This window comes from Jaculus jaculus, chromosome 9 (genome assembly GCF_020740685.1).
Source record: "Jaculus jaculus isolate mJacJac1 chromosome 9, mJacJac1.mat.Y.cur, whole genome shotgun sequence".
Taxonomy (NCBI): Eukaryota; Metazoa; Chordata; class Mammalia; order Rodentia; family Dipodidae; genus Jaculus; species Jaculus jaculus.
This window is the reverse complement of record NC_059110.1, coordinates 15,528,128-15,556,126: the sequence shown is the minus strand read 5'-3', so window position 1 is coordinate 15,556,126 and position 27,999 is coordinate 15,528,128. Positions and strand designations below refer to the sequence as shown.

Below are 27,999 nucleotides of genomic sequence, written 5' to 3'. Positions count from 1 at the left end.
ACACTCACCTATAATCCAATCACCCAGGAGGCTGAGGCAGGAAAATTATAAGTCTAGCGACATCCTGGGCTACAAAGTGAGACCCCGTCTCAAAAACAAAAAAAGTCCATGGTCATATATAGTAAGGGGCTAAACTGGAGACCAGGCACATCTCCCGCCATCATTCTCTCTAGTTTCACTGTTGTACCTTTTATTTGTTGTTGTTGTTGTTGTTTCTTTGTATGTCCCAAGCTGATTTCAAACCTGCCATCCTTATGCCTTAGCCTCTAAGGGGCTACAATAGCAAGTATGCATCACCACACATGACTTCAGCTGTTAGACATTTTTGTTGTTTTTAAGTTTTTGTTTATTTTTTATTTATTTATTTGAGAGCAACAGACAGAAAGAGGCAGAGAGAGAGAGAGAGAGAGAGAGAGAGAGAGAACAGGCACTCCAGGGCCTCCAGCCACTGCAAATGAACTCCAGACACATGCACCCCCTTGTGCATCTGACTAACATAGGTCCTGGGGAATCAAGCCTCGAACCGGTGTCCTTAGGCTTCACAGGCTAGTGCTTAACCGCTAAACCATCTCTCCAGTCTCCAGCCCTAATTTTTTTGTTAATGTGCAACTAAATTTTCAACCAACGAGAGAAGGATATGGACAGCTTTTTTTTTTTTTTTTTTGGTTTTTCAAGGTAGGGTCCCACTGAGGTCCAGGCTGACCTGGAATTAACTATGTAGTCTCAAGGTGGCCTCGAACTCTCAGCGATCCTCCTACCTCTGCCTCCCAAGTGCTTGGATTAAAGGCGTGTGCTACCATACCCGGTTTAGCTTTTGTTTTAAAAATATAACTAAGGGCTGGAGAGATGGCTCAGCAGTTAAGGCACTTGCCTGCAGGGCCTAATGACTAGGGTTCAATTCCCCAGTATCCATGTAAAACCAGATGCACAAAGCTGCACATGCATCTGGAGTTTGTTTGCAGCAGATGGAGGCCCTGGCATGCACATTCTTTCTGTCTCTCTCTTCTCTCTCTCTGTTTGGGAATAAATAAATAAAATACTTTAAAAAAAAATACAACTAGAGAGCTGGAGAGATGGCTTAGTGGTCAAGGCACTTGCCTGTGAAGCCTAAGGACCCAGGTTCAATTCTTCAGGTCCCACATAAGGCAGATGCACATGGTGGCACATGTGTCTGGAGTTCGTTTGCAGTGGCCAGAGGCCCTGGTGTGCCCATTCTCTCTCTCTCTTTCTCTCTCTCTCTCCCTCTCTCTGTCTCTAATAAATAAATAAAAATAAAATCTTTTTTAAGAAAAGCATTCCAGTCAGAAGTCTGCTTTAAAAAAAAAAAATGCAACTAGACAACATAGTCATCGTCAAAAAGCCCTGGAGAATGGAGCAGACTGCAAGGGCGCCAAGAACCTTCCCAGTCGGCGACACTTCTCGCTGGCGGACTGTTAAGGTAAGGAGCTTCCCCTCGCTGTGCCTCCGTCAGTGCCGGGCTTTGGAAGAGGAAATGGCTAAGCGCCTGGGAGAGATCTCACGCCAGCAGGGCGGGAGAGCTGAACCCAGGTGTTCAGGCTCATGATAAAGCACTTGACTACCTGTCCTTATGTGCCTCCTCTCCATAGCTGGAGTGATGGCCGTCAACCCTGATTATGCAAAAAAAAAAAAAAGGTCTGGAGAGGGACCTGAACATCACTCCTTTTCTCACCCCTCTGGTGGCTGGACCGCTAAGCTCTACAGTCTGCACGGTTGGCTGGTTTCTGAGGCGGGGTCATTAGGGCTTGCAGATGACTGCCTCCCGGCCATTTCTGCCCTTGCTTTTCTTACGGGGAGGCCTGTTGGATGAAGACCCTACTCTTGTGACTTCATTTAACTTGAATTACCTCTTGTGGGTGTTAAGGTTTTGACACATGGTGTATGTGTGTGTGGGGGGGTAACGATTCAGCCCAAAGTAGTGACGGGGCAGGGCATTAGCTCACACCTAAAAGGCTGGTTTGGAGCGTGTGCCAACCATTGCCAATTTCATTCGTCAAGCGTTTGGTTTGCAGCCCCATTATAAGAACTGATGTAATGTAATGTCTACAAGAGCATGGAATGCCAAGTCTATTTTGAAGATTCTCCATATGGCCTGTATTTTCATAAATTATAAAGGGTTTAACTCATCTTCAGAGGAACGCTTTGAAAATCAAATCACACAGGGAGGTTTGTCCATGTGGAAGAGAAAGGCCATTCAACTGCTGGCTACCATTTTCTTGGCCATCAGGTTTCCCTTGGCACATGGAAAGAGCCCATGCCTCAGAAAGCAACTGTGCCTCCCATGCGCAGAATGGAGCTTCCTGTCTTGCTCCACGTCTACCTCACTCCAAGAAACACATGCCCAGGCCCATAGATGAGGTGCCCTGGAGCCCTGTGGCTCCAAAACCTCAAGACTGTGAAGGGAAAATGCACACGGGGTCTGGAGAGATGGCTTAGCAGTTAAGGCACTTGCCTGCAAAGCTGAAGGACCTAAGTTCAATTCCCCAGTACCCACGTAAGCCAGATGCACAAGGTGGCGCGTATGTCTGGGGTTTGTTTGCAGTGGCTAGAGGCTCTGGTGCACCCATTCTCTCGCTCTCAAATAAATCTTTTTTTTTTTTAAGGCGGAATGTACGCAGGGTAAGCAGCGTGCTGTTTGTTAGGCCCTCTTGATCCATTGCTTCTTCCCTCGGGGAAGATTTCAGCCTTCTGCGTTTTCGTCCATATTGGAATAAGAGGAAAGTGGCTGGTTTTGTTTTCCTATCCCCCTTGCCCTCTCCCTCCTCCTCGGGCTCCTGAGGGAAGATATCACATATCAGAGAGGGTCCTTCTACAGAAAGATCCGGGGTATGGCTGTGAATCTGCCCAGCGGCCTCTGTGTATTGAATTTTTGATCTCCATGGTTCAGAAAGAAATAAACACTGGCTTGGGGCGGAGGAGGCAGGAAGAGACCTTTCTCCTTTCTAGGAAAAAGTGTGGATGAAGAGCTCATGCCTCCAGCTGTTCTGAATGACCAGAATCCAAACGCACAAATGTTCTTCCAAGATCGGGGACCCACTCATTCCTCTTTCCTCTTTTCCCATAAGCCAAAATTTACAACCCATGTTTATGTTGGTGAGAAGATAATCTCCAATTCTAAGTCTGCACTTATGTCCTATTGTTTTTGAGAAAGTACAAACAAAATCAGTGTCGTGGGGTAGGGACTGATGGGTGACCTGGCGCGTTTACAATGAGTAAGTCTAGACCCAGTTTTCAGAAGAATTTCTTTTTTATTTTAATTTATTTATTATTTGAGAGAGAGAAAGTGGCAGATGGAGAAAGAATGGGCACGCCAGGGCCTTCAGCCGCTGCAAACAAACTCCAGATGCATGAGCCACCTTGTGCATCTGGCTTATGTGGGTCCTGGGGAATCGAACCTGGGTCCTTTGGCTTTACAGACAAGCTCTTTAACCTTTAAGCCATCTCTCCAGCTGAGAAGTGTTTTAAAACCAGATCTCCATTCCAATACTTCTGGGAGGGTGTGGGTAGATGGCAGTGAGTGTCACCAGCTCAATGATGTGCTATTCTCTTACTGTTCTGAGACTTTTTTTTTTTTTTTTGTATTTTGAGGTAGGGTCTCTCTAGCCCAGGCTAACCTGGAATTGACTGTGAAGTCTCAGGGTGGCCTCAAACTCATGACGACCTTCCTACCTCTGCCTCCCCAGTGAAAGTGCTTTCTCTGTCTTTAGTTCTTTCATGGAAACCCTGAACACGTATTGTTGAGATGTAGGCTTATAGAAACATTACTTGCAGAGGTTGATTTAACAGTGAAGGAGGTTTCCAGGTGTGGTGGCGCACGCCTTTAATTCCAGCACTCAGAAGGCAGTTGGATCGCTGTGAGTTCAAGGCCACCCTGAGACTGCATAGTGAGTTCCAGGTCAGCCTGGACTAGAGTGAGACCCTACCTCGAAAAATCAAAATAAGAATAACAATGAAGGAGGTAGAGAAAGAAGGACCTAATATTTACTGCCCTACAATTAATATTCCCCCCCATCCTTTCACTATGACCTTTCCTTCCGCCTCCCTCGCCAAATTTTCGGGTCATTAGGCTTTGCAGGGAAGCACCTTAACCACTGGGCAATCTCTGCAGCCCTCCATTTTGTTTTTATATGGCTTACACATCATGTTACTGGGTAGCTCTTGGGATCACTAGTATACAGATACTCGTAGAAGCTAATGTACAGTGTAGTATCCAGATGTGTTGATATATGAAGTCCAGGGTCACGTGCCACAGGGCCAGCAGATTGTGGAAAGGGGAGAAGTAGAAAGTAGGAAAGGTTTCAGGCAAGCTAGCAATCACATAGTCAAACGGCCCACCCACTGCTGCTGGGAATGCTGTACCGCTTTCATCAGTATTCGTGCGTTAGATTTTGGCATCCCATTGTCAGGCCAAAGTTGTTTTTTTTTTTTTTAATTTTTATTTATTTATTTGAGAGTGACAGACACAGAGAGAAAGACAGATAGAGGGAGAGAGAGAGAATGGGCGCGCCAGGGCTTCCAGCCTCTGCAAACGAACTCCAGACGTGTGCGCCCCCTTGTGCATCTGGCTAACGTGGGACCTGGGGAACCGAGCCTTGAACCGGGGTTCTTAGGCTTCACAGGCAAGCGCTTAACCGCTAAGCCATCTCTCCGGCCCCAAAGTTGTTTTTTTAAATCTAAATGTTTTTGTCAGATATTCTAATTTTTTAATCCTGAGTCATTGATTCAAAGAAATTGATCCACACATAGTGTCACACTGTGCCCAGCTTCGCCTCACAGCTCTGGTGGAGAAGCAGGGAGCTTCTTGGCTCCTTCCAGGTCCTGTGGGGGAGGGGGCGCAGATGCATTTTTGGATACAGATGAGATCACATTAAAAGACCAAATTTAAGGGCTGGAGAGATAGCTTAGTGGTTTAGGCATTTGCCTGCCAAGCCAAAGGATCCTGGTTCGACTCTCCAAGACCCACATAAGCCAGATGCACAAGGGGGCGCATGCATCTGGAGTTTGTGTGCAGTGGCTGTAGGCCCTGGCATGCCCATTTCCTCCCTCCCTCCCTCCCTCCTTCCCTCTCTCTCTGTCTCTCAAATAAATAAATAAAAATATTTCTTAAAAAGACCAAATTTAAGCTGGGCATGGTGGCGCAGGCCTTTAATCCCAGCACTCGGCATGCAGAGGTAGGAGGATCGCCATGAGTTCGAGGCCACCCTGAGACTCCATAATGAATTCCAGGTCAGCCTGGGCTAGAGTGAGACCCTACCTCGAAAAACTAAAAAAAAAAAAAAATCAAGCTTTGCCCACTCAGTTGTCATTGCCTAGTGGCATAAGGACAGGATCCCACCTAACTCTGTCCCCCCTCTACAAACAGGCAGCATCTCCAGAGGTCTCAGCCCTGAAACCTTCCAAGTTCTCAGGCTTCCTGTAGGAATTCTCCTGGTGCCATCAAACCCATTCTGCCTGGCTTCTGAAACTCATTGTTCTTTCCTTAGTGAAAAAGGGTCCTTCCAGGGCTAGAGAGATGGTTTAGCGGTTCAGGCATTTGCTTGCAAAGCCAGAGGATCCCAATTCGACTATCCAGGACCCAAGTAAGCCAGATGCACAAGAGGGCGCTTTCATCTGGAGTTCGTTTGCAGGGGCTGAAGGCCCTGGTGTGCCCATTCTCTGCCTCTCTCTCTCTCTCTCTCTCTGATTCTTTCTCCCTCTCAAATAAATAAAATCATTAAAAAAGGTCCTTCCATAATATATTACTGCTATAACATTATCTCATTTTATTGCTTTGTGTTTTTAATTTATTTAATTTGAGGGGGCCCAGATAGAAGAAGCACACCAGGGCCTCTAGCTACTGCAAACAAACTCCAAACACATGTGTCACCTTGTGCATCTGGCTTTATGTGAGTACTAGGGAATCGAACCTGGGTCCTTAGGCTTCGCCAGCAAGTACCTTAACCACGAATCCATCTCTCAAGCCCTTGCTGCTTTGTTTTGATTTGTTTAAGCCATCTGTCTCTTCTTGCTTTCTGGTGTACTCTTGAACTTCTGGTTTGGAGGGAGTAAGACAGGCTTGAGTACACGCGCTGTCATCCATCAGAAATGGGTATTTCCTCTGCTCTTGTGGCCGTTACTCTTTCTTACCACCGTGCCAGATTCCCTTCCCCGTCTCTCCCAAGTCAGTTCTTTCATTCCTGCCTGACAGGCTCACCCCAGCTTCCCCTTCAGTTTCCCAAATGGAATTCGCCACATGTCTGAAGAAAACATATTGTCAAGCTGGAGAGATGGCTTAGCCTGCAAAGCCAAAGGACCCAGATTTGATTCCCCAGGACCCATGTAAGCCAGGTGCACAAGGGGGCGCACGCATCTGGAGTTTGTTTGCAGTGGCTGGAGGCCCTGGTGTGCCCATTCTCTTTCTCTCTCTCTCTTTCTCTCTCTCTCCCTCTATCTATCTCTCTCTCAAAAAAAAAAAAAAAGAAAGAAAAATATATTAAAATATATATTGTCAGAAGTCCTTTTCCATGTGCCATCTTAGCCAGGACCCTTGCATATGTCAGTCAGCCAGTCAAACAAGTAAAGTGGCTTAGGGACAGCTGCAAGGGACCCTCCAGTCTCGTCATGCTTGTGGAAGACACTTCATGACAGTGACTCTAGGAATCGTGACTGAATGTGTAAATTTAAGAACCATGAACTCCATGGAAGACTTAAAATTGGTCACAGTCTGTGGTATCTGTGTCTTATGGAAGCATACTTTTATTATATGTCTTTTAGGTTTATTTATTAGAGAACCACTGCAAATGAACTCCAGATGCGCGCACCCCCTTGTGCGTCTGGCAAACATGGGGCTTGGAGAATCGAACTTGAGTCCTTTGGCTGTGCAGGCAAAGGCCTTAACCACTAAGCCATCTCTCCAGTGCCATACTTTTATTTGTTTATTTATTTATTTTGTTTATGTTGTTCTTTGTCTCGTTTCTGAGACAGGACTGGTAGCCCAGGGTGGCTTTGGACTTACTCTGATAAGTCCTGGGCTGGCCTTAAACTCACAGTGATCTTCCTGTCTCAGCATCCAGGGGCTTAGGAGCATAATTGCTGCAGGTGTATTGTTATTTCAGCTCCTGGGTTCCCACCGTTCCAGAGATATATTCCTGCAGGTACTTGGTTGGGGTGCAGCCACAAATTCTTACAACACCCCTGTGGTAAAATGAGCTCTTTCCTAATCAACTTTATTACCTGGTTTTCAGAATGCAATTTTGCAGAAAGTGGAGATGATGTCAGTGGATAAGAAAAAAGGGTGACCTGAATACTAAACAATAGCCTACTGTCTGTCAGCTGATATGGAGGGTTTTGTAAGGACTTTTGCTCTTGTCCATAGTTGAATTAAAATGTCTATCACAAATTCCTCCACTTAAAGAATTAAGGGTGTCTTCAGTCAGTATCCCTGTACCAAGACCACATGTCTGTGGGTTCATGCATCAGTTGATGTTTGATGATATGAGTGGGACCACCTTTAAGATCCTAAGCTGTGTGAGAGACTCAAAGGAGACTGTTCGTGTAGTGAAGAAGAATGTCACAGTGGCTTAGCAGTTAAGCACTTGCCTGTGAAGCCTAAGGGCCCTGGATCAAGGCTCAATTCCCCAGGACCCACGTAATCCAGATGCACAAGGGGCCATATGCATCTGGAGTTAGTTTGCAGTGGCTGGAGGCCCTGGTGTGCCCATTCTCTCTCTCTCTATCTGCCTCTTTGTCTGTCACTTTCAACTAAATAAACAAAAATTTTTAAAAAGTATGTCACATGGGCTGGAGAGATGGCTTGTCTACCAAGCCAAAGGACTGAGGATCGATTCCCCAGGATCCATATAAGCCAGATACACAAGGTGGTGCATGTGTCTGGAGTTCATTTGCAGTAGCCAGAGGCCCTGGTACACCCATTCTCCTCTCTCTCTCCCTCTCACTCTCCCTTTCTCTTTCTACCTCTTTCTCTCTCACACAAATAATTAATTTTTTAAAGTAGGTCACACTGTTAGACATCACCTGAAATCATGGAATCTTTGATTTGTACATTTGAAAAGTGCTTCTAAATGTGAGAGATTCCAGATTCCTCATCTTACTAATAGAGAAGGAATTTGGAACCCCAAAGAGATTGGCTGCTCAGCCAAAATGACAGATATGTCCAGTAGAGCTGAGATTCCACCCAACTCACCCCTGGGTCTTGGACACTTTCCACACATCATTTTACGAGCAGTAAACGATGGATTTGATTGCACAAACTAAGTTCAGCTTTGGGGATGGTTTTGTTTTACGGAATCACCAGGGTTGACATAGCCGCCAGTCGCTGAGGAAGCATAATTCCTCAGTTCTCTCAGTGCAGCTCGAGTCAGTGGGACTCACCCTTTTGTTACAGACTGATTTGTGTGGACCTCTAAGCCGCTGTTGTGTTTGGTAACCTGAGAGTTATCTCCAGCTTAAAATCCCTTAGAACAGATGACAACTGAATGCACACAGTCACTGTATAAGCCTCTAGATGTCTCAAGACAAAATGAGAAGTCACCAACTTCCCTTCCATCAGCCCATGCTTTCGTGACCCCTTGTTTTAGACTCTTTGATATTCATTTAAATTTCACTATACCTAAGTGAAAGGACCTGGAAGGATATTTGTCGTGTAATTTTCACTTTAATATTTTATTTACTTATTTGAGAGAGAGAGAATGGGCTCACCAGGGTCTCCAGCCACTGCAAACGAACTCTGAACACATGCATTGCCTTGTGCATCGGACTTAGGTGGGTACTAGAGACTTGAACCTGGGTCCTTTGGCTTTGTAGGCAAGTGCCATAGCCACTAGGCCATCTCTCCAGCCCTTACAGTGTGACTTACATTGTATGACTCCATTCAAATGACTGGGCACAAACAGAATCATGGGTACTGCCCAATGGCTGGAGAAGAAAAACCAAGCTGAGAAAAGAATGACTGACAGGTGAATCAGAGCCCAGGGGAGAGGGAAAGCAGAGGACAGTTTCTAGGGCACTGTTAGAGCATACACAGCTATTAACGGTGGTCAGCAACAGTGTATGGACAGGTGAGAAAAAAAAATCTAAACTGGGCATGATGGCACATGCCTTTAATCCCAGCAACTCTGGAGGCTGAGGTAGGAGGATGGCCGTGAGTTCCAGGCCACTCTGGGACTACATAGTGAATTCCAGGTCAGCCTGGGCTGGAGTGAGACCCTACATGGGAAAAAAAAAAAAGAAAAAAAAAATCTAGGCCGAGTGATCACTGCAGGCATCATGTCAGGCGTACTGGCTCTCTGCTTACAGGAAGCAAAGCATCGGGGACAAGCGGGTCCTTTCTCCAGCTGCCTCCTCCTGCCTGCGTCTCCCCAGCCTTCGGGGTGGAGTGGACAGAACCCTTTCTGAAGGGAGCATCTCAGCCGGGCCTCCCGTGCCACCCCTGCCCTGTGCGTCTCTCACACGCCATTGGCCACCTGCTCCTGCGGTGGCTCTGTGTCTGGCCCCCTGGCCAAACTTCGGGCCCAGAAGCAACCGCTGTGGACTAGCAGAGCCCAGATCCACACGAACGGGAGAAATCCCTGTTGCCCTCTTTTCTTGCCTCATAATATTGGCACCTTCCATTAGCCAAGCACACTTGGGCACCAGCCTGCGGGGAGGCGGGGGAGTATCCGGGGTCAACACAGGCTCCAGAAAGCTGGCGGTGGAGTAGACGTGTGAACAGCATGTGAAGAATGCCATTGCGTGAGTGTATTTTGTTCTCTTTCTATATTCTACCAAGAAGACATACTCTTTTTTAAATATTTTATTTATTTATTTAAGAGAAAGAGAGAGAGGAAGGGAGAGAATGAATGGGGCGCACCAGGGCCTCCAGCCACTGCAAACGAACTCCAGACGCGTGCGCCCCCTTGTGCATCTGGCTAACATGGGTCCTGGAGAATCAAACCGGGATCTTTTGGCTTTGCAGGCAAACGCCTTAACCGCTAAGCCATCTCTCCAGCCCCAAGAAGATGTATTCTTATGGGTAGGATTAAGAAGACCATATTCATTCATGAGAATGCGGAGATAAGATCAAAGTGGGTGATGGAGTAGCTAGCCCATAACCCCAGCTCACCAGCTGCCAGTGTTCACACGCTGGCTTCTAACCTTCTCATCTTTTTCCCCCTCTCACTTCTTTCGTAGACATGCAAAGGATTTGATCATTTATATTTGGCATAAACCAAAATAAACTTGGTTACACTTGTTTTGTGACCTAATTAAGATAAACCTGTGGTGGAACAGAGGACTCTTTTTCCTGTCCTTTGTTCTGTTAACATAAACAAGTTACTTCATGTGCCCCTGTGGGAACTGGGAGTTAGGCAAGCGCTTAGACTCCTGACATGCTTAGCAGGTGTGACTCTCAGCTTGTGTACTGAGTCATTAGACAGCAGATGAGAGATGAGAGCAACTGCACTTACCCCCTACCCCTGAGACCGTAGTGGGAAGTGTGAGGAAGGAGAACCTAAGTGAGATAGACACGACTGTCATTATGAAATCATTCCCTCTTTCAATATGACTTGAAGGATGGATTGAGGCTAGGGAGAGACATACATCAGGAAAAAAAAAAAAAAAAAGAAACAAATGTTTATGTTCATAGTTCTTCACAGTTTATAGATGTGGGGTCCCGCGCTCCTGCTGCACAATATTCATCACCCTTGTCATTCTTTTTTTTTAAAATTTTTATTTATTTATTTGAGAGTGAAAAACAGAGAGAGAAAGAGGCAGAGAGAGAAAGAGAGAATGGGCGCGCCAGGGCCTCCAGCCACTGCAAATGAACTCCAGACGCGTGCGCCCCCTTGTGCATCTGGCTTACGTGGGTCCTGGAGAATCGAGCCTCGAACCGGGATCCTTAGGCTTCACAGGCAAGCGCTTAACCGCTAAGCCATCTCTCCAGCCCTCATTCTTTTTTAAAAAATAATTTTTAAAAATATTTTTTATATATTTATTTGAGAGAGAGAGAGAGAATGGGCATGCCAAGGCCTTCAGCTGTTGCACATGAACTCCAGATGCATGTGCTAACTTGTGCATCTGGCTTATGTGGGTACTGGGGAATCAAACCTGGATCCTTTGGCTTTGTAGGCAAGCACCTTAACCACTAAACCATCTCTCCAACCCACTTGTCATTCTTTTTATTTTATTTTATTTATTTGGGATAGAAAGAGGCAGAGAGAGAAAGAGAGAGAGAGAGAGAGAAGAGAATGGGCCTACCAGGGCCTCCAGCCACTGCAAATGAACTCCAAACATATTGTGTGTCACCTGTGTATCTGGCTTATGTCAGTGCTGGGGAATCAAACTTGGATCCTTAGACTTCTCAGGCAAGTGCCTTAACCACTAAGCCATCTCAACATTTGCCTTCTTTAGTTTAAATGAAACAAGGGCTGAAGGGATGGCTTAGTGGTTAAGGCGCTTGCCTGCAAAGCCAAAGGGCTCGGTTCGATTCCCCAGGACCCATGTTAGCCAGATGCACAAGGTGGCGCATGCATCTGGAGTTTGTTTGAAGTGGCTTGAGGCCCTGGTGCACCCATTCTCTCTCTAGCTGCCTCTTTCTCTCTCTCTGTCTCTCAAATATCTCTATCTCAAATAAATTAGTAAAAATATATTTTAAGCCATGAGTGGTGGCGCACACCTTTAATCCCAGCACTCGGGAGGCAGAGGTAGGAGGATCGACATGAGTTCGAGGCCACCCTGAGGTTACATAGTGAATTCCAGGTCAGCCTTAACTAGAGTGAAACCCTACCTCGAAAATAATAATATATTTTAAAACAAAACAAAATCCTGGAAAGAAGGCCTCTCAGCTCCCCGAGGCACATGGCATGCTTTCCTGGACTAACATTTGGTCTTGTACCCATTTCTGCCTAACTGGGTTTGACCTATGACCTGGAGCAAGAAGCCAAATGAAGGCTGGATAGATGGCTTAATGGTTAAGGCATTTGCCTGTACAGTCTAAAGACCCAGGTTCGAGTCCTCAGTACCCACGTAAGCCAGATGCACAAGGTGACGCATGTGTCTGGAGTTGGTTTGCTGTGGCTAGAGGCCCTGGCATGCCCATTTTCTTTATTGCTTGCTCGGTCTCTCTCTCTCCTCTCTCTGTCTCATAAGCAAATAAATAAATATAAAATATTTTTTAAGAGAGGCAAATGAATGGACATTCCAACCACCCTATGTCAGTTTTAGAAATAATATAGCGTCCCCTGAGATAAATTCACTAGCTCAGGGGCCACGCATCATAAAAAGTTAACCTGTCACCTGTGTGTTGTTGGGAACTTGGTAACTTTATGTTGGGAGAAGAAGGCTGTGGTGATCCCAAGGATGGTAATTGCTGGGGATGGTTGTGAGTGAGGACCTGAATCAATTTAGACATGGATAAAATATGTTCTAAGCGTTTTGCACCTCCGCTGTTTTTGATAGCTACCTCTGAAGCCACCGTCACGGCGTCTAAGGAAGGGCTTGCGGGAGGCAGGTGGGTGCTGTCCATGTGGCTCTAGAACCTGTTCGGCATGTGCTCAATAAAGAGGGGCAAAAGGCTAGCAAGCAGGGGTTGTCTTCTCTGCCAGGAAGTGAAAATGGGTATTACTCTGAAACCGTGAGAGGCACTATTTTAATTAGTATTTTGGGATACTACCGCAGGATTTTAACAGAGCACCCAAGCCCTTTTACAAATACAAGTGCGTTGTTGCAATGTTTTCCAGGGTAGAGATTGTGTTGAATGCCTTTGGTTCTGGATGGATTTGATGTCTGTTATCTCTTGTGGGGGGAAAATATGTCTGGAAGCAGACTGCATTCTCCAGGGATAATCCCTTCATTGTGCTTAGCACAACGAGTCCTCTGCTGGTGTCCTCAAAGATGGGACCGATAGATGATGGAAAGTAAGAAACTATTTGCAACATTTTTGCTTGCTTGCTACCTAAAAGTTTGCTTGGTTCAGAAATAGCCGACTGGATTTTATCGCTCTGGAAAATAGACCAGATATCCTAATAAAAGAACAGAGTGCCAAGTAGAGCAAACGATTGTCCTAGAGGCACAAACATTCCCACGGAGGAATGCTTGGAAGAGAGTCCTGAAGGGCGTCTCGCTCCCTGCATGGCCCACTGCTGGTGGATGCTCGGAGAGCAATTTAATCCCAGCTTGAGTGTGAGGGTGGGCTGTAAAAAGTAGTGCGTTCATAGACAGAAGGGATCATGTGTCTTCTCCAGTCCTTAGGACCATGCCACCATCCCGACATCTGGCATAGCTGGGTGAGAAACTGGGCGCTTCTGTTGGATGACTTGAATACCAGGAACTCCTGTGCGTCCTTTGGTTGCTACATTGTTAGATGTAGCACCCCTGGACAGAAAGTACTTCCCAGTTTATTCTATACGCAACTGCTTTTGTCTGTCTTAGACCTCTGTCTTCTGCTGAGTAAATACTTCTTAAATTTGCCAAAACAGGGCTAGAGAGATGGCTTAGTGGTTAAGCACTTGCCTGTGAAGCCTAAGGACCCTGGTTCGAGGCTAGATTTCCCCAGGACCCACATAAGCCAGATGCACAAGGCGGCACATGCACCTAGAGTTTGTTTGCAGTGGCTGGAGGCCCTGGCGCACCCATTCCCTGCCCCCTCTCTGTCTTCCTCTTTCTCTCTCTGTCACTCTCAAATAAATAAACAAAAATTTAAAAATTTTGCCAAAACAATCTTTTAACCAAGCATATGGTAGGACTTATATGATAAGAGCAAGCTAGTTCACAGCTGATGACAAGTTCTGGGCTTGAAGTGTAGGCAGAATGTGCGTAGATTTTCAGTAAATAACTGTGGCACAAAAGGGCATCAGTACATTACTGCTCGCTTTCAGGAGGAAGGTCAGTGTGCCCTTCAAATGGACTTCAGTGTGATGATGTTGCACTTCTTGGCATGCAATTGGTGTCAACATTTGTCATATTTATTCTGTGGCGAGCTCAGGAAATGCAATATAATATTTTTCTCAGCAAAGGAAAATGTTCTAATAGACTAAAAGACACATTAAGAATGCTTTGTCAATGCCTGTATGTCAGAAAATCTTTGGCTCTGTCAACTCTCTTGGAAAATAGAAGATAATTGCAATATCTTTTGTTTTGTTTTGTTGGTTTGGTTTTTTGGAGGCAGGGTTTCACTCTAGCCCAGGCTGGCCTCACACTCACAGTGAGCCTCCTACCTTAGCCTGGCAGGTGCTGAGATTACAGGTATGAGCCACTGTGCCCAGCAATGGGAATATCTTAAATCATAAGATAAGCAGCCCCTCCAAATACCTATATATATGTATACATATACTTTTCTCTCAAATAAAAATAATTAAAAAATATATATATTAAAAGGAGTTTGAGGCTGGAGAGATGGCTTAGTGGTTAAGCGCTTGCCTATGAAGCCTAAGGACCCCGGTTCGAGGCTCAATTCCCCAGGATCCACGTTAGCCAGATGCACAAGGGGGCGCACGTGTCTGGAGTTCGTTTGCAGTGGCTGGAAGCCCTGGCGTGCCCATTCTCTCTCTTGCTGTCTGCCTCTCTCTCTCTCTCTCTCTCTCTCTCTCTCTCTCTCTCTCTCTCTGTCACTCTCAAATGAATAAAAATAAAAACAAAAACAATTTTTTTTTAAAGGAGTTTGTAGGCTGGAGAAATTGCTTAGTGGTTAAGGCACTTTCCTGCAGAGCCTAAGGACCCATGTTCTACTCTCCAGATCCCACATAAGGCAGACACACAAGGTGGTACATGCATCTGGTGTTTGATTGTGGTGGCTGGAGGCCAATTCTCTCTCTCTTATTTGCTCTTTCTCTCATTTAAAAAAAAAAATTGTGTGTGTGTGTGTGTGTGTGTGTGTGTGTGTGTGTGTGTGTGTGTATGAGCTTGTTGCTATGACCAAATACCCGACAAGTGACAAAGGATGTATTTTGCTCAGTTCCAGGTGGTTCCGTCCACCGTGGCAGGGGAGGCATGGAAGCAGGAGAGTGAAGCAGCTGGTCACATGACCTCCAAAGACAGGAGACAGAGAAGTGAATGCTCAGCTCAGTTCCTCCTTATTCTTCCGTTCAGGATCCCAGACCTATGGAATGGCGCCACATTCACTTAAGGTGGATCTTCCCACCTCCTCTAATCTACAGACTCCCTCATAGACTTGCCCAGAGATGTGTTTCCACAGTGATTCTAAATCCCATCAAGTTGACAAGATTAACTGATCTGATCTGAACATCCTCTGAAATGCTTTGAAATCAGCAAAGCACCAAAAGCTGTAACATTTGGAGCATTGACATAATGCCGCCAGTGGAAAATTCTAGACCATAAAATTTCATGTTATGCATACAGCTATAGAAATTAACTTCAAAATGTACGATGCTTAGCTGGGCGTGGTGGCGCACGCCTTTAATCCCAACACTCGAGAGGCAGAGGTAGGAGGATCACCGTGAGTTCAAGGCCACCTTGAGTCTACATAGTGAATTCTAGGTCAGCCTGGACCAGAGTGAGACCCTACCTCGAAACCACCCTCCCCCAAAAAATGTATGATGTTTAAAATTGATAACTACTTGTATTGGTTGGGGACTGGGTTTGGGGCCCTTTGGTCTGATTTTAGTTTAGTTTCTTTTCTTTCAAATGTAAAAGCCTTAAATGTACTGTAAGCCTTGGATCATTGTACAACTGGGTTGTGTTGTTTGCCAGTTTGTGTGCTGTTGCCTGGATGCAGCACGATGGTTGGTAAGAGAATAAAGGAGGCATGGATCAGGAAAAAAATAAAATTAACTTCAGCCTATGAGCATAGGTGCATATGCATTAGAAATGAACACCATGTTTACACGTGGGTCCCATGTCCAAGGTATCTCGTTATGGATATGCAAATATTCTACAGAGATCTGAAACTCTACTGGCCCTAAGGATTTTGGATAAGGGATACTCTCGACCTTTAGCGGGACTGCAGTCCCCATGATGGACTTTTTCTAATGGTGGGGACTTCCCGGTCCTGTTACAGTTCAGATGTCTGCTGGTCTGCACTTTCCTTTCTTGCCGACTTGTGCTTTACTAGAAACATGCCCAGTTGGTTCATGTTCTTCTAACCCTTGATTCCATATCCCAGGAGACAAAGGGAAAAAGAGACCCTTCCCCTGGATGTGTAACCAGCAGTGGGAGAGAGTGACCAAGATCTGCTTCCCAGTGTCTTATGCCCCTAAAGAGAAGGCACAGAGAGCGAGCTTGCTGCACAAAAGCCGTCTCTTCACCCACAGTCAGTGGTAGCAACTGCGCTGGGCAGCAGAGGGTGGGGACAGCAGCACTTCGGCCTTTTTGTGCATCAGAGGACTTTTCTTGCTCCGTGGATGGAAGTTGGTGGCACGATAGTACGGCCCCTCCAAGAACAGTCAGCAGTCCAGGTGCCGGCGTGTGGAATATGTGATGGACGGGACTCGGACACAAGGCCACCAGTGAGCTCCGGTGGAAACCGTATTAGTGTAAGAAAATCATGTACCGAGGGGCAAGTGGATCCTGGTAAGAGATCCTGACATGAAAGAGCCTTGAAATGGTAACTTCCTCCCGCTCTCCTTTCTGCTGTTATCCATCTTCAGGGCTTGTGCACTATTCATGGGCTAATGTGTTTAGCCAAGCTTTAGTACCAGGATAAAGATGAGTCGTGAACTGTGTGTGGTGTGTTGGTCTGAAAACAAAATTTGAAAACCTCAAGTCAGGTCTGGAGAGATAGCTGTCAGTAAAGTGCTTGCCTTGCAAGCATGCGGACCTGAATTTTGATCACCAGAGCCCACAGAAAAAAAAGCCAAGTGTGGTGGCACTTGCCTATAATCTCAGCCCCGGGGAGGAAGATCGCTGAAGCTACCTAGCCAGCCAGTGTAGTGTACATGGCAAGTTCTAGCCCAGTATGGGACTCTGCCTCAAAAAGCAGGTGGCCAATGTTCACAACACCCAAAGTTGTCCTCTAGACTCCGCACACAGATGCATAAAAGTATCAAGAGCCTAGATTCAAAATACTTTAACCCTTTGTTATTTATAGATGTGATGTGGGTGGTTTTGGTTACAGCAAGTGATGTGAGAGGTCTTTGCCTTTACAAGCTGAGGGTGTGGCTAAAGCAGGGATCATAAATGACCGTCCCGCGGGAACAGATACAGCCGCCTGAACTGTCACATCACTGTCCTTTCAGATTATTCCGTGTCCACAGATAAGTTTAGCAGAGTGCCAACCAGCAATGCACACAGCTTTGCTGTTTTGTTTCTTGTAATGTATGCAGCCATCTCTCAGAAACATTTCTTGTGCCAGAAAAATAAGTAAGTCCAAGGACAAGATAACAGTTGCTAATTTGGTATCTCAAGATACACACAGGAAAAAAATTGAACCAAGAATCCAGGAACCTCTGTATATTCCAGTCCACCCAGTTTAGCTCTGTGTATCTTTCACAAGAATTTAAAATCCATAGTATACGGGCTGGAGAGCTGGCTTAGCGGTTAAGGCACTTGCCTGCGAAACCTAAGAACATGTTCAAAGCTCCAGGTCCCATATAGCCAGATACATAGTGACATAAGCATGCAATGTCATACATGTGCACAAGGGGGCACACACATCTGGAGTTCATTCATAGCTGCTGAAAGGCCCTGGTGCACCCTCTCTCAAAAATAAAGTCCATAGCATAAGCCGGGGGTGGTGGTGTATGCCTTTAATCCCAGCACTCGGGAGGCAGAAGTAGGAGGATTGCTGTGAGTTTGAGACCACCCTGAGACTACATAGTGAATTCCAGGTCAGCCTGGGCTAGAGCAAGACCCTACCTCGAAAAAAAAAAAATCCATACTATAGAAACGGTCCCTAACGCCTCCAGCTGTGACCAACCAGGGTAGGAAGAGAGAAGGAACAATAACTAGACAGGACATCACACAATACTTAATTCAAGCAACTGACCAGTGGGAAGAAGGGATGGGCGTGGCTACGGAGACTTGATGGGAGCTTGCAAGATGAGTGAGACTCTCAGCAAGGAAGGGTGTGCCTAGGCACTGCTGTGGGGCACACAGACATTGATTGAGAGAACAGAAAAGCTGCTGTATATGTCAGAAGGAAGGGGAAAATGTCTCCACAGACCAAGGAAGACATTTTTTTCTCAAACTGCCTTCTACCATCCCGGGTGAGTGATCTTCATCAGACTGGTGAATATTGCGGGAGAGAAATCGTTCCAGCCAACATCTTTGAAACTTACTGATCCGTTGCCATCTAAAGCACTGATTAAGTAGCCCTGCGTAGGTTCAGCCTTGTTGAAAGGAAATAGGCATTAACACAAATTATCCCATTATGTTGTTAGCTTAAAATCACTTAATAGGCACGATACAAGTTGTTGTATTAAAGATGATCTGCTAATGTTTCCAGAACCACAGGTGAGTGCCTTAAATGGAACTCCCGTTTAAAACCACCCTAATCCTTTTAGATAGTTGAGTCACAACAACCGTACATGGGCAAAATCCATTCTTTGAATTTTAGTTTGGTCCAATGATATCTGTTTTCAATAGCATTTTTGTACTTTTAGAGACCTTCATATAAAAAGAACTCAATGCCTTTTTCAAATATAAACCTTTTGACTCTTGGTATTAGAAATGCACATGCCATTTTAAGGACAAATGGAAATTTAAAACCCCGAATCACTTTGAAATCTTGGACTTTGATCATTTTTGTCTTTACTACTTAATATTTATGAAAATAAAATCATAAGACTTAACTGATTTTTTTTTTGAAGAAATGCCTATGCATTTTAGTTTTAAACATTGCTGTTCAGATTGGATTTGCTGTTTAAAGCCAAGCTTCAGTGTAAGTTCGCTGGCTTAAAATCGTTGCCTTGTGAGCAGAAGTAAATTCTGTCCAAACACCCTCAGCTGGGTGTTATTCATTGCCTCACCCCCTCACACACACACACACACGCGCGCGCACACACACACCACCACCCCAAACATCCTTTCAAAACTTATGGTAAACACGTGTGGTTCACTTTCAAAGTCAGGAAGTGAGCTTCAAACTGTCCAGGCTCCGAAGATCTTGCTTTCTGCTCACACGCAGCTTACTGGGACTGGTGGCCGGAGCCGGGAAGGTAAAACTGGGCAGCTTTAGGAGACCGGAGGGGTTGTATGTGATATTCACAGAAGACTAGAAAGTCGCGGGGTGTTGCTCAGTGAAGTGTGCATTTTCCAGTTACCCACACTGGTTCTATTGTCCTGCTTCTCAATTGAGTGATGTCATGTTTCATTTAAGGCTCTGTGGCGCTGACTGTGGTCTGCACACGGGGAGGGAGTGGGGTGGAGGGGGGAGAAAAACCCCAGCAGCGAGAAAGTTGCAAATCGGGTTTTTGTAAAGCCTTTGTGAGTTGGGTTTGAAAGATAAAAGCTGACTCATGCAATATTGCAGCGGAAGGCGCTGCAGGGACTAGTTAAAGGTTTCTCGTTTTACCTGACTGAGCACCCCGGCCACAGCAGCCCAAGGCAAATGAGGGATGCGGGCATCGTCACTGAAGGACAGGTAGGTGCCCATTCCTGATGCTGGGACCCACTGGCTGGCTCCTTCCCTCGGAGCAGCAGTGGGAGAGACTGTCACAGGGAGGGACTGTCCACGATGCTGCTGGGACAGAAGCTCGCTGAGCTGCATGCAGCTCACATGTTCTGTTGCAAATGCGATGCAACGCGAATTATCTGACAATAGAATGCAGCTAAAAGCTGATGTGGTGGGGCTTTTCCCCCCACACACATCTGAACGGCAACAAATGGTTTCTGTCTTATTTGGTATCGGTGTGGTTTTGCTCTTTCCTGAGTTAGGTGGAAATCACTAGAGAGCTGGGCTTCCTCGGCACTCTGGGGAGGAAGCTGAAATCGTGCGCTGACTGCACGTATTTGAGGATTGCTTTCTTTCGCACCGGCTAAGCTGGGTGAACAAAGTGAATGTTTGCAGATTTTCCGCTTGGCAACCTCGGTGATGAGATTGAGGCAGTGGCCGCAGTTAACCAGGACGAGGCAGCTGCCGTCTGGAGTGTCTATTGGTAGAAGGCACTTCTGTTAACAGCGATCCTGTTGGGGGGAGTGTCAGCTATAGGAGACTGCTCCTCCAAGGAATGTCCATGGGACTCCGATTTCCTACTGTTTTACTGATTATCTGAATTTAGTGATGCTGACATTTTTTGATAGGTATATCACTTTGAGAGTCCTTTATCACATATCACACGTAAAAGTCAATTATTTTACCTGAAATATTTATTTGATGCAAACAGAGGCTTTGGTGGTAATTTCCTGAAGTAATCTTTGGCAGGATATAAAAGCAACACACTTATTGAAGAAAAGAGACATTTATAGATAAATATCAAAAGAAAAATGATGCATCCTACTTAAACTTTATCATGTATCCATTTAGTCATTTTCTAATGTGGAGAGTAAATCAGTATCTAAAATTCAAAAGTGGGATCACATTATATATCTGTTTATTAAAGCATTTTTACTTAAATGTGTATATAAATGTATAGTTGCCTATACCTTTAAGAAATTTAGAGGACATGACATGTAATCACTTTACATTGTGCCTTCCAGGAGAGCTTATGTACTTTGCCTTTTGTTGTTAGACCCTTCAATTTCTTCTTCTCCGTTTTCTTGAAGAAAATGTCTAATGTACTTTGTGGATGGATTTATTTACTCAGGGTGCAATTGTTAGTCACTTGGCATTCTCCTTTTTCTTTAAGAAAATGTTAGTTTGCTTCATGCCTCCCTCCCAGCTGTGCAGAGATGTTTTGGGAACAGAGTGAGTTCATTATAGATGGGAATCTGTGTGTGCACTGTCCTTGTTTAGTTACTGTCCTCAGGCTGATATTTTCATGCTAGCGGGAAAGTGCTACTCAGCGTGAAGCGGAAAGGAGATCAGCGGGTAAACGCAGGCTACACCAGCCAGCTGGCCGAGAAGCACCTCTAATCTCAGTGCTAGGGAGGCGGAGACAGGAGAATCCTTGGAATTTGCCTGCTAGTGGTCTAGCCAAATCTGTGAGCTTCAGGTTCGGTGAAAGACCCTGTCTCAAAAGTGAAGCTAGGGGGCTGGAGAGATGGCTTAGCGGTTAAGCGCTTGCCTGTGAAGCCTAAGGACCCCGGTTCGAGGCTCGGTTCCCCAGGTCCCACGTTAGCCAGATGCACAAGGGGGCGCACGCGTCTGGAGTTCGTTTGCAGAGGCTGGAAGCCCTGGCGCGCCCATTCTCTCTCTCTCCCTCTATCTGTCTTTCTCTCTGTGTCTGTCACTCTCAAATAAATAAATAAATAAAAATTAAAAAAAAAAAAAGTTCGTTTGCAGTGGCTGGAGGCCCTGGCGTGCTTATTCTCTCTCTCTATCTGCCTCTTTCTCTGTCTCTTTCAAATGAGTAAATAAAAATTGTATAATTTTTTTAAAAAAGTGAAGCTAGGTGCTGCAGGGATGGCTTAGTGCTTAAGGCACTTGACTGCAAACCCAAAGGATCCTGGTTCAGTTCTCCAAGACCCACGTAAGCCAGATGCACAAGGGGGCACACTCATCTGGAGTTCATTTGCAGTGGCTGAAGGCCCTGGGTGCACCCATTTTTTCCCTTTCTCTTTCTCTCTCTGCCTCCTTCTCTCTTTAAAATAAATTAAAAAAAATTTTTTTTTAAGTGAAGACAGGCCTGGAGAGATGGCCCAGCAGTAAGGCACTTGCCTACAAAGCCTAACAACCCAAGTTTGATTCCCCAGTATTTCACATAAAGCCTGATGCACAAAGTGGCACATGCATCTGGAGGTCGTTTGCAGTGGCTTGAGGCTCATTGTCTCTCCCTGTCTCTCTCTGCAAATAAATATGTTTTTTTTTAAAGCGAGGTCAGAGGAGGACTTTTTGTCTTTTTAAGGGAGGGTTCCACACTAACCCAGGCTGGCCTCGAATTCACAGCAGTCCTACCTCTGCCTCCTGAGTGTGGGGTTAAAGGCATGTGCCACTGTGCCCAGCCAAGGAGGGTTTTAAAAAAGAAAAGTTTTTATTAAAGAGAGAAAGAGGACATGTCAGAGCCTCTTGCCACTGCAAATGAACTCCAGACCATGCACAGCTGGCTTTACATGGGGACTGGGGGATTGAACCTGGGGTGGCAGGCTCTGTAAGCAAGCACCTTGAAACACCTACCTCCCAGACCCCTACTTTTAAATCTTAATTAAAACTAGAGAGAGACTCTTTCAGCCTTTGGCAGAGGCACTGGTAGACTTTCCCAGCTAAGCTCTGGCATGATTATGCTGTGGAAGAACTCAGGTTCCATTCCCCAGGACCCACATTAGCAAGATGCACAAGGGGTTCCCATGCGTTGGAGTTTCTTTGCAGTGGCTGGAGGCCCTGGCGTGCCCATTCTCTCTCTCTCTTCCTCTTTCTCTGTCAAATAAATAAGTAAAATAAAACATTTTAAAATATTATTTCAACATGTAATAAATATAAAAATCCATTGCAGAAGAGGTTGCAAAAAGAATGTAAGAGCCAAAGGAAGGGTAGGACTCCTTACAGTGCACTCTTCCAGACACAAAATGGCCTGGATATCCATGTCCTCACAGTGCCTGGCACTACCTACACCAAACCTTTATAATAGGAAGAAAAGATGACGACAGGAAAATAAAAGAGAGACTGATTGCGGGGGGAGGGGATATGATGGAGTGTGGAGTTGCAAAGGAGAAAGTGGAGGAGGGAATTATCATGGTTTATTGTCTATAATTATGGAAGTTGTCAATAAAGAAAATCACTGGGTTGGAGAAAATATATACAAGCCATCCATAAGGTATTTTTGTCATTTTTGTCTTCTACTAAACCATTGAAATCCAGTGTGGACTTTACACTTACCTCACATCTCAATTTGGACTGTCCCATTCCAAATGCTCCTCAGCTGCATGTAAGCAACGGCTTATTACACTGAGCAGCCCAATTCATTGCTTAAATATTAATAGGGGAGTTGTATTAGAAAGAATAGTCCAGACAGGGTAGAAATCTTAAATTATTTTGAATGAGGTGAAAACAAGACTAGACAGTTTTTATGAGGTATACTTCCTTAAGTGAGAAAACTATAATTACCTTCTAAGTAATGAGTCAAGGTAAAAAATGTTATCCATTAGCAAATGTAGTCTTATATTACGTGCTATTATATGATCTGACCTTAAATGTCTTCCTTCTGTCTTTGGTAATGGGGTAGTAAGATTGAATACTGCAGATACCAACTATTAGCAAGATCCTATTTTATATGATACCTAAGTGGCAAATGAAGAACAGGCTGGTCCCAGTGGCCTCAAGCACATGGCCCGGTATTGGAGCAGAAGAAGCTTGCCCTGGAATAGTGGTCACGCATGTTGCTATTTCATATTTATCTGTGAAGAGGCCCCCCTGTTGACCTGAGTTTCACACGCTACATTTTCCCACCTCTGAAAGGATTTAAAAGGCATGCCAATCTCTGGCAGCTCAACGTGGACTCTAAAAACAGTGTCTTCCTCCCTAATCCCTCAGTCCCAGTATTGGCTGTTGAGCTAAGAGAGAAAGTAAATAGAGAAAAGAAATGATAAGAAAGAAAAGAGTCTCTCTGTCATATTCGTTTCCTCTACTGATAATGAATATAGTGTCAAGTGTTACATAACTGTGTTTAAGACAGTTTCTAGGCCAGAGGTTTCTAGGTTGATGCTTGCCTAGTTGGAAATCAGAACTTGCTCTGGAGTCCGGCCTGTCAACATCACTGGCGGTGATGGGTTGACCCAGAACGGCCCAGGTGTTCTGCACTTTCAGATGGAACAAAATCCAACTGATGTGTGATCCTAACTCATAGCCTTATGGGACAACTTCTTCTCAAGGTAGTGGACATTCCGTTCAGCGTGGCTAACCTCAGGGTCACCATTATGGTGGATATTGTCACTGAAAGAAAACTGGTTATATCTGCTCTTATTTTGAGGCATTCAGAACTTTATCAATACCAGCCAACCACACTGGCAAAAAGCATTCTGTTGCGGGCATGCCTGAATGCATGGCTGTGTCCTGGAATTTTGTCACACTCAAGTTGGATCAAGCTTTCTAGGTCAAGTGTACCTTAACTACTACCAATCCATGTTTGATAGGCCATAAAGTTGTTATAAAACAAACAGAAAGAGTATTGCAAAAGCTTTAAAAAAAAATTATGCAGCAAGCTCACACCACGTGGTGGTGGCTGTGTTTATAAGGCGCTCACTTCTTACACATTTCTGATCATCCCTTCCTACTAACCCAAATTGAAAGCCTTCATCTTATAGTCGTAACTTTAACATTTGCTGTAGAAGTTTGCTTTAACATTTGCTATGAACAGAATCTAAAGAGAAGATATAGGCAAGAGGTTTTATATTCTGAAATTACTGGTGTGAGCTGTTTGGGGGAAAAAAAAAAATCAAACAAGTTCACATTCATATTGAAAAATAACCATTAATCTAATTCTTGTTATGGTGCTTGTCATATTATATCTTTCCAACCTAATTGTCTCCCTCTTTTCTAACAAAACCTGTAAACATGGATTTTTGGTCATAAGGTAACCTGTCAAAATGAAGTGATGTTATCATTAATCACATTTGTTATCATAAGACAAGTCTATCATAAGACAAGTAGCTTTGGAGTATTTAATTTCATGTGGGGGCTCTTGGGAGCTCAGGGATTTTTATAGATATGTAAATTATACATATCATATAATAATATATTTATATTACATATAATTGTATATTATATGAAAAATATTTATATAAATATAATATTTGTTATATAACATATATTCAAGTGATGCTTTCCTAGTTGGAAATCAGAACTTGTTCTGGAGACCAGCCTGTCAACATTAATGGGAGTGGTGGATTGTTTGACCCAGACCTTTCCAGGTGTCCTATACTTTAATATTGATATATATAATATCAATACAATATTATATACACATATTAATTGGCCTTTTGATTTAATAGTCTTATGTTCTCGAATTAACAACCCCATGCCCCTGGCTTTCCTAATTTTTCTCATAATTTAGTTCCTATGTTTTTGTTGTGTGATTACATTGTCATTTCCCTGCTTTATGTGTGGACTATTATTCCAGTATAATTATGGATAATTTAAATATATATTTTGTTATATATTATATTATATTATATATATATTATATATACATATATAATTATATATATATATATATATATATATATATGGCAAGTGGCATGTCAGTTTCTAAGAAGGGCTTTAGAGAAATGTGAAGGTGAGGGGTAAGTTTTAGGTGGATATGGGTCTTCCTGTTTTTGTTTGTTTTTCTCATGCAGCCTTAGAAAATAAAGACCCATGTGTGCATAGTGAAATGTATGGTGGTCACTCACCTAAACCAAGTCCTGGTTCTCCAGGACGCCTGTTTCAAAGGCAACAGAATTGTGGTGGAAGAGTTGAAATTTATAACAACCTCTCTTCATGGTTCTCTAAGAATCCCATTCTGTGAGGATCCTTTATAAGAACCACTTGTGGTAGTTATTAAAGTTATGGATCCCTCACGCTCTGACCACTGAGCCTTTAATGTAAACTAAATCTGGACTCATGAACATATGTGAGTCATTCCAGGTGCTCCCACTTGGAACTGCATCCTAGGTCCTGCTTCACTTTTAGTGAAGGCTGAGTTGCACTGGGGTCGGTGAAGTTACAGATAGAGCTTTCATTTCTAGCTGGATCCCAGGGGATGTCTTCCAAGCTACTGTGTTGCATCTCAGCCCCCCTTGGCTTCCTAAAATCCCTTGGTGCCTTGCTGTTGGTGACATCTATCTGCACTTGAGCCGAGTTTTGCTTCCTCCACCCTCACTCACCACGCTTCTCCTGTCCCCTTTCTCCTTCTGGAATAACGCAGATGGACACCACCGGTTGCGTCTCGAAGTGCCATCAGCTGTGACCCAAGTTCCTGATCCAAAGAGCACAGCCCGACGTTCCCAGTCCCCAGAACCAAAGACCATGGAGCTCTCGGACAGCGACAGACCTGTGAGCTTCGGCTCCACCTCCTCCTCGGCCTCTTCCCGGGACAGCCATGGCTCCTTCGGCAGCAGAACGACCTTGGTTTCAAATAGCCACCTGGGCTTGTTTCACCAGGGGAAAGAAGCAGGGGCCATCAAACTGGAGCTGATTCCTGCCCAGCCATTTTGTAGCAGTGAGCTACAGAGGGACAACCCCACCGGCCTCCAGAACATGGACGGGGACAGTGAGAGGCAGCCCAGAGGGCCATGGAGAATGGATACGAATGGGGCACCCCAAACAACTGCAGACTCATCCACCAGCCCCAAGCTCCTCTATGTGGATAGAGTCGTACAGGAAATCTTGGAGACAGAAAGGACTTACGTACAGGATTTAAAAAGCATCGTGGAGGTAAGGCGGACTTCGCTTGTTCAAGTTTTTCACCAGGGCTTGCAGAAAGAATAGAGAGAAAAGCCAAGGTCCCACCTGGAGATGGTTGCGCACGCTAAACTAAACCGTAACCTCAGTGAAACCTAGGGCCATGCTCATTGGGTTAACGCCTCTCAATAGCTGCATAATGAAGCCCCTGTTATGTCAGCATGCTAGGCTCATAAATCCCACACCAGACACCTCGGGATGTCTCAGCTAGCAAAGCCCCAGGACCTCAAGCTTCCTGGTGATAGCTGTCAGGTGACTCTGAACCCACCAGCTGTTTTTAACCTCAGCTCTCTACTCATGTCTAGGAGTTTCCAAAATTACTGACACCTGGGCCCTGCCCCTCTGAGAGGCTGTGATTTCACTGTCCTGGGGTGGGGCCTTTGGGTGGAATTGGCAGAGATCCCCAGCTGACTCTACAGACAAGCCTGGAACCATGATTCTGTGTGGGGCCCTCCAGGGCTTGGTGTATGGGAAAAGGGGCGCTGGGGAGAAGAAGAAAAAAACCTGTGTCCTTGTTTTTTTCTGTCCACTTTTATAGAAAACGAGTTTATATAAAATTTTTGTCTAAAGTGATTAGATTTATAAATTATTGACATAAAGTGTTCCATGGGAATTGAACTCAGCTCATGTGCCCGATCACATTCTCTGCCAATTTGATTGTGATTTTGGTTTCCAGAAGTAAAGAGGCCGGGCGTGGTGGCACATGTCTTTAATCCCAGCACTTGGGAAGCAGGAATAGGAGCACTGCAGTGAGTTCGAGGTCACCCTGAGACTACGTAATGAATTATAGGTCAGCCTGGGCTAGAGTGAGACCCTATCTTGAAAACCAAGAAGAAAAAAGAGCCAGGTGTAGTGACACACATCTTTAGTCCCAGTGCTCAGGAGGCAGAGGCAGGAGGGTTGCTATGATTCAAAACCACCCTAAGACTACATAGTAAGTTCCAGGTCAGCCTGGGTAGAGCAAGATACCTCAGGGAAAAAAAAGGGGGAGGGCGGCAATAGAACTCAGATGTTACCTCATTCTTAACAAATAGTAATATTTCAAGGGTAAATTTATATATTACAAAGCAGCATTCATTTTGATGCCCAGTAAAATACCAAATTTTTTCATTTGTTTGTAACTGTTTTTGTTTGCCTGTTTTTGACTTTTTGGAGATAAGGCATCTTTATAACAGACTGACCTCAAAGTCCTGGACCCAAACAATCCTGCCTCAGTCTCCCAAGCTCTGGGATGAAGCTAGGCTTCACCAAACCCAGCTTCCCTTTCAGACTTTTAGTCTACTTTGAATCTAAAATGTGATTCAGAATATAGTGGACTATTTGCTGATGAGCACATTCCCTACCAAATACATACATGCTTACAGATTTTAGGAAAAGCAGTTGGAAAGCATGACCATGTGTTGAGTTCCACAGCTACAGAACCAGACACTGTCTCCTAAAAATAGCCATGACATCACTTCCCAGTAAAAATAGAAAGTCGATTGTTGCTCAACCAAAACAATATGTGGTACCAAATGGAGACTGAAGTGGGCCCATTTCTTTTAAATTTCAACAATGATGTCATTTGTACTTGAGAAGAA

General features: G+C 44.8%; 1 protein-coding gene across 3 annotated transcripts in view; it reads left to right on the top strand.

Annotated features, from left to right (window-relative positions):
* The window catches only part of Plekhg1 (pleckstrin homology and RhoGEF domain containing G1), a 271,519-nt gene that overhangs the window by 132,069 nt on the left and 111,451 nt on the right, over window positions 1-27,999 (top strand). Inside the window, exons 1-2 of one of the 3 annotated variants that reach the window (XM_045158699.1) lie at window positions 18,992-19,103; window positions 25,884-26,392. In XM_045158699.1, coding sequence (XP_045014634.1) covers window positions 25,985-26,392 — 408 coding nt within the window. In that variant the 5' untranslated portion in view covers window positions 18,992-19,103; window positions 25,884-25,984. Of the gene's footprint in view, window positions 1-18,991; window positions 19,104-19,430; window positions 19,529-25,883; window positions 26,393-27,999 lie in introns of those variants that run through there. The other 2 variants (XM_045158698.1, XM_045158697.1) reach the window with 2 other exon arrangements.